The sequence below is a fragment of the Eupeodes corollae genome, chromosome 1, assembly GCF_945859685.1.
Source record: "Eupeodes corollae chromosome 1, idEupCoro1.1, whole genome shotgun sequence".
NCBI lineage: Eukaryota > Metazoa > Arthropoda > Insecta > Diptera > Syrphidae > Eupeodes > Eupeodes corollae.
The window spans coordinates 309,988,601-310,001,715 of record NC_079147.1 but is presented as its reverse complement, the minus strand read 5'-3'; the positions used below and the strand labels follow the sequence as shown (position 1 = coordinate 310,001,715).

The 13,115-nt window shown below is 30.2% G+C and overlaps 2 protein-coding genes across 4 annotated transcripts in view; one reads left to right on the top strand and one right to left on the bottom strand.

Annotated features, from left to right (window-relative positions):
* LOC129942870 (kinesin-like protein KIF3A) overlaps nucleotides 1-13,115 on the bottom strand; it is a 28,335-nt gene that overhangs the window by 7,701 nt on the left and 7,519 nt on the right. The gene's annotated exons all lie outside the window — the stretch shown is intronic.
* Nucleotides 4,522-11,635, top strand: LOC129942872 (uncharacterized). 3 transcript variants are annotated; one of them, XM_056051987.1, is made up of 5 exons: nucleotides 4,522-4,894; nucleotides 8,819-8,905; nucleotides 10,617-10,720; nucleotides 10,821-10,981; nucleotides 11,054-11,635. In XM_056051987.1, exons 2-5 carry the CDS (start codon nucleotides 8,884-8,886, stop codon nucleotides 11,289-11,291), a joined length of 525 nt encoding a protein of 174 aa, XP_055907962.1. In that variant the 5' UTR covers nucleotides 4,522-4,894; nucleotides 8,819-8,883; the 3' UTR covers nucleotides 11,292-11,635. The 3 variants fall into 3 exon arrangements, with proteins under 3 accessions (XP_055907962.1, XP_055907964.1, XP_055907963.1); XM_056051989.1 differs by lacking the exon at nucleotides 8,819-8,905 and having other exon boundaries at nucleotides 4,529-4,889; XM_056051988.1 differs by lacking the exon at nucleotides 8,819-8,905 and having other exon boundaries at nucleotides 4,532-4,894.

The window sequence follows — 13,115 nt, the reverse complement described above, 5'->3', positions numbered from 1 at the left end:
ACTACAGTATGAGACTTAATTATGTCGGTCATTGTAGCGGTTTTCAGAACACAGTCGTTCAAAAATTAGCTAAAATACGTGTTTTTTTACCAAAAATCCAAGTCTAAAAATATATGTTTGTTTTTGAGACAAATGGAAAAAATTACATCTACTAAACTATTTTTTTTGGCAAGTCTTTTTTTTAACAGAAAGAGCAGGTTTTCGATTTTAATGTCTGAACGCAACATAGCAACAAATCGACAAAAACACAAAAATCGTTTTTTCTTCCAGTTATTGTCGATTTTAACCCTGATGGGCTAGTTTCTTCACCTCAAGTAAACTCTAAGATTTCAAGCTAACTGAATTTTCTTCACTTTGAAGATCGCTTCTCTAATACTTTCCGAAATACATACAATACAAAGTTACTTTTGAAAGTTGTCAAGCTAGAAATATTAGAAGTATGTTCCCATATCCGAAACAGAAATGTACGACTTACTCTTCTTTCGGTATTAGCGAGAGAGTAATAAAAAATAACTTATGGAGCCTTAAAGCCTGAAGCTACACAGCAACATATTTATTTTAATTTAATTACATCAAACAACAAAACAATTTTAGTTGTTTGAGTTTTAGATACTTAATTTAGTTATTGTTATTTAGATTGTCTAAATTTCGAATTTTGTTTTTTTTTCTATAGTTGACGAGCACTCAAGGGGTTATTAATAACCTTAACATGTTTAAAGTTTAAACACACTGCGAGCTTTAGGAAAATAGGGAAGTATGAAAGAGGATATATCAATGCACATTGGTCTTAAAGTTTTGAATCTTAAAATGATAGGGAAAAACCAAGTTGGGTAAAGCATTCCACATTCTCGATGTGCGGTTAAAAAAATAATCTCTATACTTGACAGTACGTCCGAAACTAAGCTCAAGGGTAAACTGATGAGCATTCCAAGAAGTACGAGTATTACGGCTGAATTGTTTGAGGGGGGAATGCAACTGGCTTATTAGACAGAACACTGTTTATAAAAATATCAGTAGAACAACGAAAGGCATGAAAAATTGCGGCGATGTTCGAGTGACGTTATTGTTTCGGTTATAGTTCTATCGCCTATAATTTTCAAAGCTATTTTTTGGATCCTGTCCAAAATACTTAAACTTGTTTTAGGGGCACTATGGGAGTTATATTCGAGTTTTGGACGAATGAAGGCTAATGATTGATTCTTACAGCTGATTCGCCATGAAAAACCTTAAAATTTATTAATTCGGCCCCTAAACTTCAGAGATCGGCTCTCGTGAGTTCAGTTTTCCTCGTTTTGACCAAAATAAACAAACATCATAAACAATTACACAAAAAATATATTGTAGCACTTCCTTATTATTTATGTCTTCGTATTTACCTCATTACAAAAAGTTAAAAATAAACTATAACAACTTTCAAATGATTGATTTATTTGTTAATCGAAAACCTTAAAGCCGGTATCCTGGGTATAACCCGGGTACAAGGATACTGAATAAATCGTGATGTATTGAATAGCCAGGTTTTAAGAAATAAGGTTTAAATTACACATTTGCTTATATGAAACATCAGGTCTTGTATATTTTAGCGGTCATACAAGTTTGTGTTTACTTTTGTTTGCATTTCTTGTAGGACCTTGATTTAAGGATTCTTCCGATTATTTATGAAAGAATCATCCATTTTGCCAACAATATTTTTTTATTAGCAAATTTTATTAATTAGGGTTTCGTCATAAATATTAAATATATTTAAAATTATTCTCTTTTCTAGTTAGACTTCTAATTTTGTATTGCTAATAAAAAGAATTTAGGAGAATAGTAAAATCGCATTAAAAAGAAAAAAAATAAAGTATAATTTCCATTTTTGCAGGATAGCAAAATTAATACAAAATATCGTCTTCTAAGTTGGGCCCCCTCATTTATCAAAATATATTTACGTAGATATAATTACTATATTTCTGGGACAAAAAAAAAACAAATCAATTAACAATCTAAAAATACGTTTCTTATAAAATTGTTATTAAATTATCATTTTTTATGATCCTGCCTTTTATAACGTTTTTCAAATATGATCCGTAACTCCTGTTTTTTATAATCCCGCTTTTGCAGTCAAAACGAGTTGTTTTAGTTTAAAAATCTTATTAAAACATTTAAAATGTAGGTAATGAAATAAATATGACAAATTTGAATAAAATGATAAAAGTTACATTATCATATTTTGTAAAAAGGGAAAAATAACTTTAAGTCATTATTAAAATTTTGAGTTCGATATCTGGATTTTTAACTTCTTTTTTCGGGATTTTTGAAAAGTGAGATTTTAAAACCCGGAATTCCGATACGCCCCAACTTTTGTTTACAATACTTTTCGATGATCACTTCCACAATTGTTTTTGCTAAAACAAATTTACGTGTTACACTGACAGCAAAAATTTACATTTTTTTTAAGCCATTAACAATAACTGGTCGACAATGTTTTGTTTCTGCAAAACAAATTAGACTTTTCCTATGGGTTTTGATGGTCTTATTGGAAGCGGGTCGAAATGCTGCATTTTAAAATATTGTATGGTAAGAAGAAGAAAATGACAAAGAGAAATGTTTAAGGGAAGTAATTATAATCTTTATGCTAATGAAAAATTATAATGATGTTTTCTTAAAAAAAAAGTATCCTGTTTACAAAATTCTGTGTTTTAAAACTCTGTAAATAAGGCTAAAAAATAAAAATTGTCAAAACGATTTTTATTTTCAGTTTTATGAACAGCATTTTAAAGTAGATAATTTTGTTATATAGTATTTTCAAATACAGAATTTTGATCAAACAATATTTTGATCATACAGTATTTTGAAATACACCATTTTGAGGTACAGAATTTCAAATAAAGTATTTCGACCCCACATTCTTGCATAAATTGTTCCAATCGTAATCAAAAATTGCATAAACAATTGCACTAAACTAGTTGGTCTGTCAAAACTTCCAGTATTATACAGTATTTTGACAATACCAGCACTTTGAGATAGTATTTTAAGTTAAAAGTATTTTGAAATACAGAATTTTAAAATACAGCTTTTCGACCCGATCCCACAATTTTTTTTTTTTTTTTTGAACCAAATAAACAAAATCATACACAAAATAGTTTCTACTTTTTTATGTTAGATTTAATTTTGTAAAACAAAGAAGAGATTTAAAATGAAAACTTTGTTTTTGAAGCGATGAAATTTATAAGGCTTTTTGAGACTTTCCAAAATTCTTAAATTATTTTTGTATCCAACTTAAAGCCGTGGTTTTCCATTCAGTTTAAAACAAATTTTAAAAAAATCCCTATAAAAGGGTAAAACTGTTAAGAAGTAATTTTTGTTTTTGTAACATACCCGTCGTCTAAACCGTGCTTATCACATCAAATTTTTGAAATACGTTGAAGAACAATATAAATAATGTTGGAACGAGTGATTTTAAAATTTGAGGAGATGCAGTTCAAATTGAAGTTAGGATTCGAAATCAATACTTAAAATCAAAACTTCACAAAGAGTCAAAAGAAGATTCATGAATTAGCCTCAAAACACATTTTTTGGTTGTATTTAATATTTTTTAAAAGGGCATTTTTTTAAAAACCTATACAAAAAATATATTCTAATGAATTTTATAAATATGTTTCTTATCATCCTTTTATTTAAAACTTGGTGGTTGGTCTTACGTGCCATCCCCTATCCCATGAACAAGGTAATTTGAACAAGTTGATTTGTTTATTTATTTTAGAATACATACTCATCCATTTACATACTTTTCAAAACCACTGTCGCTCTTAAGCTTCCCTGGCATCTAATATAATATGTACATTTAATATTTTTTCAAGCAAATTAAATAATTCGTGACTAATAATAATTCACATTGTGATGTGACATAGCCAACAAAAACTAATTCATATTTTATAATTCAACCCATTGACTGTTGTTCACTTCACCAGCATAGCAAAAACCTACACGATGCATTTAGATGTCTCCAACCCCTCCACTAATTGCTCATCAAATTAGTTTTACTTATAAACTTATTGTATATCTAACATTAGAAACGTCTATAGACAAAACACACCCTGTACACGGTGCAGTAAAGAGTATGAAACTCTATATATGCGTGTACTTATAAAAAGAAGCCCAGAACAGAGGTCTTCCAAAGCCTAATCCTATTCTACTCTTTGTAAATTACAAAGCAAACTATTTAAGGTCTTGTCTTGGAATTCGGAATAACAAACGCCACAATTGTATGGTGTCTCTATAAAGGCTCATCTTGACTCGGTATCGTCGCGACGACGAACGGCGACGGACGAACGATGTAAAAAGTCTGATGAATCAAAGAGTTTCTCTTAGCTGCTTCAACTGAATGATGAGCTGCTTTGGAAAACAAAACAACACACACATTTCAGCTTGGGCCCAGAGCTACACCTAAAGCCAGAGCTAGAGCTATTGAAGTCGTGTGTATATGATTGGAAAAAATGCGCGAAGTTGTAGACTTGTAGAGTTATTGGTATGGGACCGACCCAACGGCCAACCGTCATCCATTCGTAGTTGAAACGTGGTGGAATTACGACGGATATCGAGTTTCTCTCTTGCGCGTCTACTTTTCGTCTTCGTCGTCGTTCGTTCATTCGCTTTGGTTTACTTTTTTTGGTTTTTCTTATTTTTAATTCTTGATATTTTCGAAATAAATTTAAATCGAATTAACGTTTTTGAAAGCGCGGCATTTAATTAAACCGTTAATTAACAAGAAAACAAAAGAAGTCATTATAGACTTTTGAAAAGTGATTCGTGTGTTTTTTGTTTGGGAAACGCCTTAAAAGCTAGAAAATAAGGAAAACACTCCTCACTAGAGACTTAGTCTATAACTCAATTAAGCACACAAGAGAGTGAAGTAAATTTCTATTAATTTTTCTTTTGTCTAACATCTTTATGTAGTTTAACAGTAGCTGATAATCTTGTAGTTTAAAAAAGTCGTACGTAGTTTCTTTTATTAAAACAAAACAACTTTCGTCTTAAACTTACTAACAAACTAAAATGAAAACGCATATACAAACAACTAATGGGTTGCAACTCTTAATGCATTCGACATGCCAACAGCCAGGATAGTGCAACAGACCGTAGACTATACTTAGATCAGAGTTCGGATTAATGTACAAGCGGAGTAGATTTACTACTTTGTTTTAAAAGCCTGTAAATCTTAAGGTTTTTAAAATAAGATGTGGATATAGAACATCATTAATCTACAAATCTTTAGTATCGACTTTTTTTGAGTGGTTTTGTAGCATTTTGACAATTGTGAAAAATCATTTAAACTGTCAAATGTCTCCCGAAATTGAAAATTCTACAAACCTTATGTAATTTTTTAACTCCTAAGTCAAATTGACAGGAAAATGATATGAACCTATGTTTTAGTTAGAAGTCAGAATGTTTTTTTAATCACATTATTTTTGAAATAAAGAAAACTTTAAAATCCGAACCCTGTTTATAATGCTTCATGCATTGTCTTCAAATTATGTCAAGTTGCATTGGTATGCAGCTAAGTTTGATGGGAGGAACTTTTTCGTCGAGCCCCATTATTATTATTATTATAATGCTTTAGAGACATAGAAGAAGACAAACTGACGCCAACAGAATATTGTTTTGCTAACTTAATCAAATGCTCTTCTTTGGGAATCTTAACACCTGATTCAATTTCGATAATCTTCTTATTTCCTCCGAAATGTAAGAAAAGGGGTCTAAGAGACGCTTTTTTCTTTTAAATAAATGTTAATTGCAAGTCAAAATACAGGTGTGGCATGACGCGCTAGTAAATAAACGATTCAAATACAAGGGAAAAATAAAGAAAAACAATCAAGTTTTAGACAATATTGCCAAATGAGGTAAAATTGAGAATTTTTTAACGATAGGTAATGGAAAGAAACATTGGAAAGTGATAGGCACAGAAACAGAAACAAACTGACATTTAAAAACAAATTGATTTACTTAGTTAGTGCTGAGCACTGTAAAGTTTGTCAGTAAGTTTCATAAATGTCGAAAAAAAAAATTGTTCAATTTTGTTCTTATTCAAATTGTTTAGAAGAAGAATAAAATAAGCTAAAAACTAAGTGTGCTAAAAAATCAGTGCCAGCAACAAACAGACATTTAAAAATAAATTAATATTTACTTAATTAGTGCCTAGAAGTTTTATAAATGTCGAAAAAGAAAACAATTTGTCCAATTTGGTTTTTATTCAAACTTCTTAAAGAAGACTAAAATAAGCTAAAAACTAAGTGTACTAAAAAATGTTTTGGACTTAACAATCAGTGACAGAAACAAACTAACATTAACAAATAAATTACCATTTACTTAGTTAGTGCTTTGAACCGTAATTTTTGTTAAGAAGGTGTTATAAATGTCGAAAAAGAACAATTTGTCAAATTTTAGATTTTGTTCTTATTGAAATTTCTAGAAGAATACTAAGAAAAAACTAACTGTACTAAAAAATCGATTTTTGGGATAAACAACCATTGACAGAAACAAACGGACACTACAAAAATCAAAACAATTGTATTAGTCTGGGATTGAGTGTTGAAAAATTAATGTGTTTTAGGTTCACTTTGGTCTGTTCTTTTTCTAATCATAGCTAATTATTTCTTGTTGTATCAAAATAATTTCTAAGTGCCATTTTTACGAATTCTTGTTATTTGATACAATAATTATATTGAAATGACTTTTGTCAAAAAGTATTGATCTGTCAAGCTACCAAAATAAAGTAATGCTCATGATTTTAATTTTAATAATTAACTTTTGTAGCTTTGAAAAATAGTCCAAATCAAATATTTAGGAACATCATTGGTTAATTGTTTTAACAAAGTGAAAATTAGTTGTCCAATTTAGATGACAAATTTCTTTGAGTTAATTGGCTGAATGAGTTCTTGTTAGGGCTTTACATATAAAAGAACACCTCATGAAAATCAGCTGGGCTATCAAAAAAGAGATCCAAAGTTATCTTAGAATTGCTGTCATATCTGACAGAACAGGATTCAACACAAAGTTGAATTTGGAGAAACCAATGTTTTCAAATTTGTACATTTTGTTGGTAAAAAAGATGTAAGTTGAAATTATAATTCGCCGATTTATTAAAATTATCTATTTTATTTTACAATAATCTTGGCCTTCGAAAATAAATGTTTGTCTGTTTTATAGTTGTTTTCATTTAACTATCTTAACTCGATCAATAATGAATTGACAAATTTACATATCCAGCCTAATAGCCTAATAAACAAGACATTGAAGGAAGCCATTGTTTTTTTCTAATCGAAAAATTATTTCTAGTTTGTAAACAGGTCATTCAGTTTGACAGCTCAATACTCTAAGCTTATCTCCTGAATTAAGTTGTAGATCGTAATTATTTGACAGTTCAACACTGAGTTTAGGAACGATGTCATGACGTTATATTGTTACAAATTTCAAATATCTTTAAGTTTAAGAACGACAGTCATAAACTAAGAATCGATATTTTCTATCTCAATAAAATGTTCCAAATGTCAAAAAAGTACAATTTTTGTAAAAATTAACAAATCAGGTTTTTCTAATTCTAATTTTCTAGAAGTAGACGCACGTTTTAACTATCGAACCCAGATACATGCGTCTAACCTGTTTGGCAACAACATTTTATAGTAGTTTTGTTTGTTCATTCAATCTTTTGAAGCTAAGCTATTCTCTTCTAACCCTCGCACGTTTGTACCTATACACGAATTGTTTGTTTACATTTTCCTGCACAACATCGCGTTCGTCGTCACATAGAAATCTCACCAGTCTCGGCCATATACCTTTAGGCTTTCAGTTAAATCAATATATACGACGACGACGTATTCAAGTTTACATGTTTTTTTAATTCGTTGTGTTTTTTACTTATTCAGCCGCCACCAGGCTAACGCAGTAAAACTGCTTTCTAGTTCGGTTCGGAGAAAGGGGATAGAATGAAAATTCCTTAACTTAACTTTACACATCACAGTTAGAACCGTGATGTTGTAGGTATATAGCGCTTGATACGAGATAGGGGGACCCTATGGATTTTGTTCATGATGAGTTTTCTTGGCCCTACCCTGATGTGGCCCAATTAAGCTTGAAGCGTTAATAGAACATATAATTCGTTAACAAAAAAAGTGGGGTTGGGTGAAACGACTGGAGCTAAAACATACCGCTATATACTTTTTGGATTGCGTGATTTGTTTTGATTATTTTCTGTAGCCATTTATAATTTTTTATTCGTGCGACTACACTCACTCGTTTATTATCTACAATACCTTCCTCTACAGAATAACTTGATTTTGAATCCAAAGGAAATTCGTCAATTGCATTGAGAGTGATAATTCGAAACTTACTTGCAGCGATTTATTAGATAATTTTTCTAACACTTCACACTTAAACAATTGCTCCTCTGTGAACAGAAAGTTGCTAACTAACAATTCATTAATAAAAACAAAACTATTTTGCACCTTTTATTTGACCAAAATATAAACATAAACATCTTTTTTCTGGCATAACTAACCTAGGAGTTAAATTGCTTGTCTATTCATATGAAAAAGTCGGTTGTTGATTTTACTAACCTTGGAATTTTTCTAAAATGTGTTGTTGGTATTTTATTAAATCCGTAGAAGTCAACAATTACCATCAAAATAATTGTTTGTAATTATTGTTGTTCTCTGATGCATAGAAACTGTGGTTAACAAAACATTTATTAAAATCGTTTTAGCAAAATGTGATTGGAGGCTTTTTAACTCTTCTATGAATTGCTTATTCTTAAAATTGCTATTTTTATATTTTTTTTTAGATTGGTGTCATTTTGGAATTTCATTAGATTTGGAAATACATTCATATTTAAAAAATTAGAATATCATGAATTATTTGCGAAGCATAGGTATATTCATTTGTTTGGTTTTGGTTTTATTTATGCAGCTGACAGCAAACAGAACAAGTTTTTTTTATTGTTTTTCTTTTTTAATCAATGTAATGATCAACAATATTCGATGTTTGATCTTGGAAGAGAAAACGTTATGTGATCGGTTTTTTTTCTATTATGAATTTATTAACTTTAGACAACATTAATAAAGAATCATTTAACGCGATCCATGGGAATACATTAAGGGAAATCATCACGAAGATAACATGTGAAAAGTTAATTAGACATGATTAATTTTACATAATATATTTTATTGATGTTGTTTTTATACAACTTATTCTTTGAACTGAGAATATCTTTGATATTGTATTCCTCATAATAACTTGTTACTTGATGAAGGAGAATGAAAGCATGCAGCGCCATCTATTGGGTACACTATAAATAATTAATTTGTGTCCATATTTTGACAACTTTATTGTCATCAGAAAACTAACATTATGTTTTCAATTTGAACATGTTTTCCAAAACATACGTTAGACTACTACAATTTGACTACAACGCCTCCTTTTGTTTTTATTTCGCATGAAAATTATTTTATTCTTCATTCCCATTGCAAAATTGATTTTTTTATATTTTGTAATAATATTAATTTGACAGTTTACATTTCTAAGGTTTCGGATGTTCAGTAGTCAATGTCTCTCAATATTCTGAGAATAGTTTTTCTTGAGATACGAAATCTTAAATTCATACTTACTTACTTACTAAGGTTCTCAGAACTGTTCAGTCTGTTGGGGACCTCTTAAGGGCATAAGGCCTCTTCTTTACGTACGCGCTATGGTGTGCGGTTTTAGGAGATATGTTTCAGCTCCCTCTATCTCTTGCCTAGTGATGCTAGGAAAGAGATAGGGCCCACCTATTGCTATCATTGAAATCAATACCGAAAAATTAATCTACAAACTGTGGATTGAAAAACCGTCAATGGAATTCCAAAAAAATAACTGATTAATGTTTTAATTTTATAAAATTACATTTCTGCCCGAAAAAAAACAACTGTTGGATTTCAATTAACCTATCTACAAAATTTCAATGATTGGTTTCAATGATCAAAATCAATAATAGCTTTAAGATCCTTACAAAGCTTATTTGAGTAGGTGAGAAAAAATAGTGAATTCTGTTTATATTTAATTTTCCTGGTCAGATGTTATTGTATATCCTTCATGTGTCATTATAACGAATTGTTCGATTTGTTAGAACCGTTTAGACAATAATATTGAACACTTGAATGAATCTCAAACCGTAACTAATATCTTGTTAAAGTAACGTAGTAATTCCCTGAGAGAATTTATTTATTTAACATTATTAAGTGCAATAAATCAATATTACAAAACCATATGAGATATAAGAGAATCAAGTCAAAACAAAGTTTTCAGCAGTCAAGCCCCGAGCTCCGAACTCATTCGAAGCAATAAGGAGTATATTATATACAATCGTATGTAAAACCTTTCTTAATACTCAGATTAACCCTCGGACCATTTCTTTTAAAAATCATTGCTTTGTGTGTCCTTTTATTCAAAACCAAATTTATAATTGAATCGAAGAAAAACTCTTATTACGAAAAATTAATTCTTTTGCTGTCAGGGTCTACTATACTTCCTGTTGTTTTCCTTTTTATCTTTTTTCTTTTGTGAAACCGTATTTTAATCTATTTTTTAAAAACTTATTTCTGAAGAAATATCAAGAGTTGAAATGTCGCCGGCCGATGATGCAATTTATCCGAGTCCAACATCGAAAAAAGCCACCTACACATTGGTCGCACTAAAATTTCTCGAACTGGTAAGCAGCCTGTTCTATTTTTGAGTATACTTCCCGAGAACTTATCATCAATTCGATTAAAGTCAATTAATTTCAATTGAATTCTTTTTTCTTTTTTTAGTGTTTGATTATCTGTTGCATCGGACTGATAGATGATCCCGCCACACATTCCCATTTTCGAATTTTCATTACACCACGCGTAGTTGCGCTCAGTTATGTGACCTTTGGCTGTCTGCTAATTTATACGTCAATTTATTTAATAATGGCCATGTTTGGAGATGCGTAAGTTGAATGTTCGATGTGTGTTGTAAAATCAATTACAAAACTTTTATTTGTTTCATTCCCTTTAAACAGAACTCCATGGAAAACAGCAACCGTATGGTCATTTGTGGGATTCTTTTTGGTATTGTCTTGTACGGCACTCTTGTTCAGAGATTGGTCGAATACCAAGGAACGCAACTACTGGGAACCGAACACACAACGCTTGGACTTGGTGATGGCTACAGCTTGGGTTTCATTACTGGCATCGCTCGTTTATTTGGCTGATTTACTTGTGACGATACGTTTTGGATCTCGTGGAGATTTGGATTAAATTTATAAGTCTAACAAGTCGAGCTTTAACTTTTATTGTTTGTATAGTTAAGAATTAATTTATAGGATATCTATTCTTTGTGCATTGTTATGTTAAGTTTAATATTTCTTATAATCTCACTTGTACATTTTTTTTATAAAACAAAAACAAAACAAAAAACTGACGATCATTATTAAAATAATTCGAAAAAAAGCCAAACTAAAACAATAATACGAATTAAAGATTTTTAAAGTATGTTTCATATTGCCATCCAATCATTTGTTAACAATTAATTGTTGTTTTAATAATAGTTAAAATTATGGAATTAGTTATTCTGTTTAAATAAAATATAAAATAGAAGTGTACTTATTTTAAGGTTGGCTACTGTCTGCAATGAAAATTAGACTAGTGAATATCGATCGTTTGCATGAAATAGGAGAAATTGTGTAGGAAAAAATTAAATTCTTTACCAAGAAAATAGGTATCAATAATCTAGAGGTGCATTCCAGAACTAGTAATGTAGAGTAAGTGATTTCACATAGTCTAGATCTTAAATAAAATCCAGACAGCTTTATAAAACAAATCTGCCCAATATTTGAATATAAACGCTAACAGTTTTAAATTACCTCTGTTAAGTGGACACCGCTTAATAAGTAGATAAGCATTTTTATTTTTATCCTGAAAATGAAATTTGTACAGCTACTACTCTTCTAAGTATGTTGTTTTCTTCAGACAACAGCTACCTCAATCTAACCTAAACAGACAACATCCAAAGCCTTGTACAAGACATCAAATGTTAAAGGATTAAGTTCCAAACAAAAGCAAAGTAATTTCTCATTTTGCAAAGATATAAGTTTAGGTGCAGTTGTAATTACCTTTACCAAAGTTGCATAACAAGGTTTTTTTATTTAAACAAAAAAATCATTTTTTCCATAGAAGCGAGTATAAAAACACCTCTATTTTTCATTGTACTTCTAACGATCACTCTAATGGCAAAAGGATAATCAAAGTTCTCTTTTGAGCGACTCCACTTTATAGTACCAAAACCGGCAGCAAATTCACGAAAATAGGTGGACGTAGAGTTGTAAGGATTAGCGCCTTGATATGAAATTCTAAAGCCTGACAAGCTTTCTTCTCAGTAAAATGGCCTATAAAGTGTTGAAAATTGATTTTTGGCAACTGTGGAGGATTTCCATGAACAAAAATGTGCTATTCCAAAATATTTTTTAGTTCTGCTGTATAACCAAAAGTTTGGTGCACAAACATATCAGAAAACATATTAAATCATTCGACATCAGATGTTTAAAGATTTAAAGTAAGCCATGAAATTTTAATCATTTTCGGTATAAAAGGGTTAAAATGTGCAGGCCTATATTAAAAAGAAGTAATTTGTTAATCATTCCGTTCAATGTATCTTTTTGTTCCTGGATCAAACCCGACATCATATTTAAACATATGTTTAAACAATTACAGCTTATTTAATAAATAACGTTTTTATGTACAAAACACTAGCTTAGAAAACCTACGAAATTGTTTAACTCTACTAATAAACGCAAATAATCTGATATGTTATGAACGCTTTTGAGGGAACGTATCATTACTTTTTTGGATTTTTAATCGTAGTGTAAAATGTTAAATGTAATTCAAAATAAAATTCTATATTAAAGGACCTAAGAAGACCTGAACCTGAACATGCTCCTATTCAATATAACAAAAATTTAATCAGCTATTTTTATGTTTAGCGAATCCGTCGAACTTTGTCATGCGTCAATTTTAGATAAACCTCAGAGTGATTACAAAACACGAATGTATTCTATTTGAATGGAATCGATATCAATAGAGACC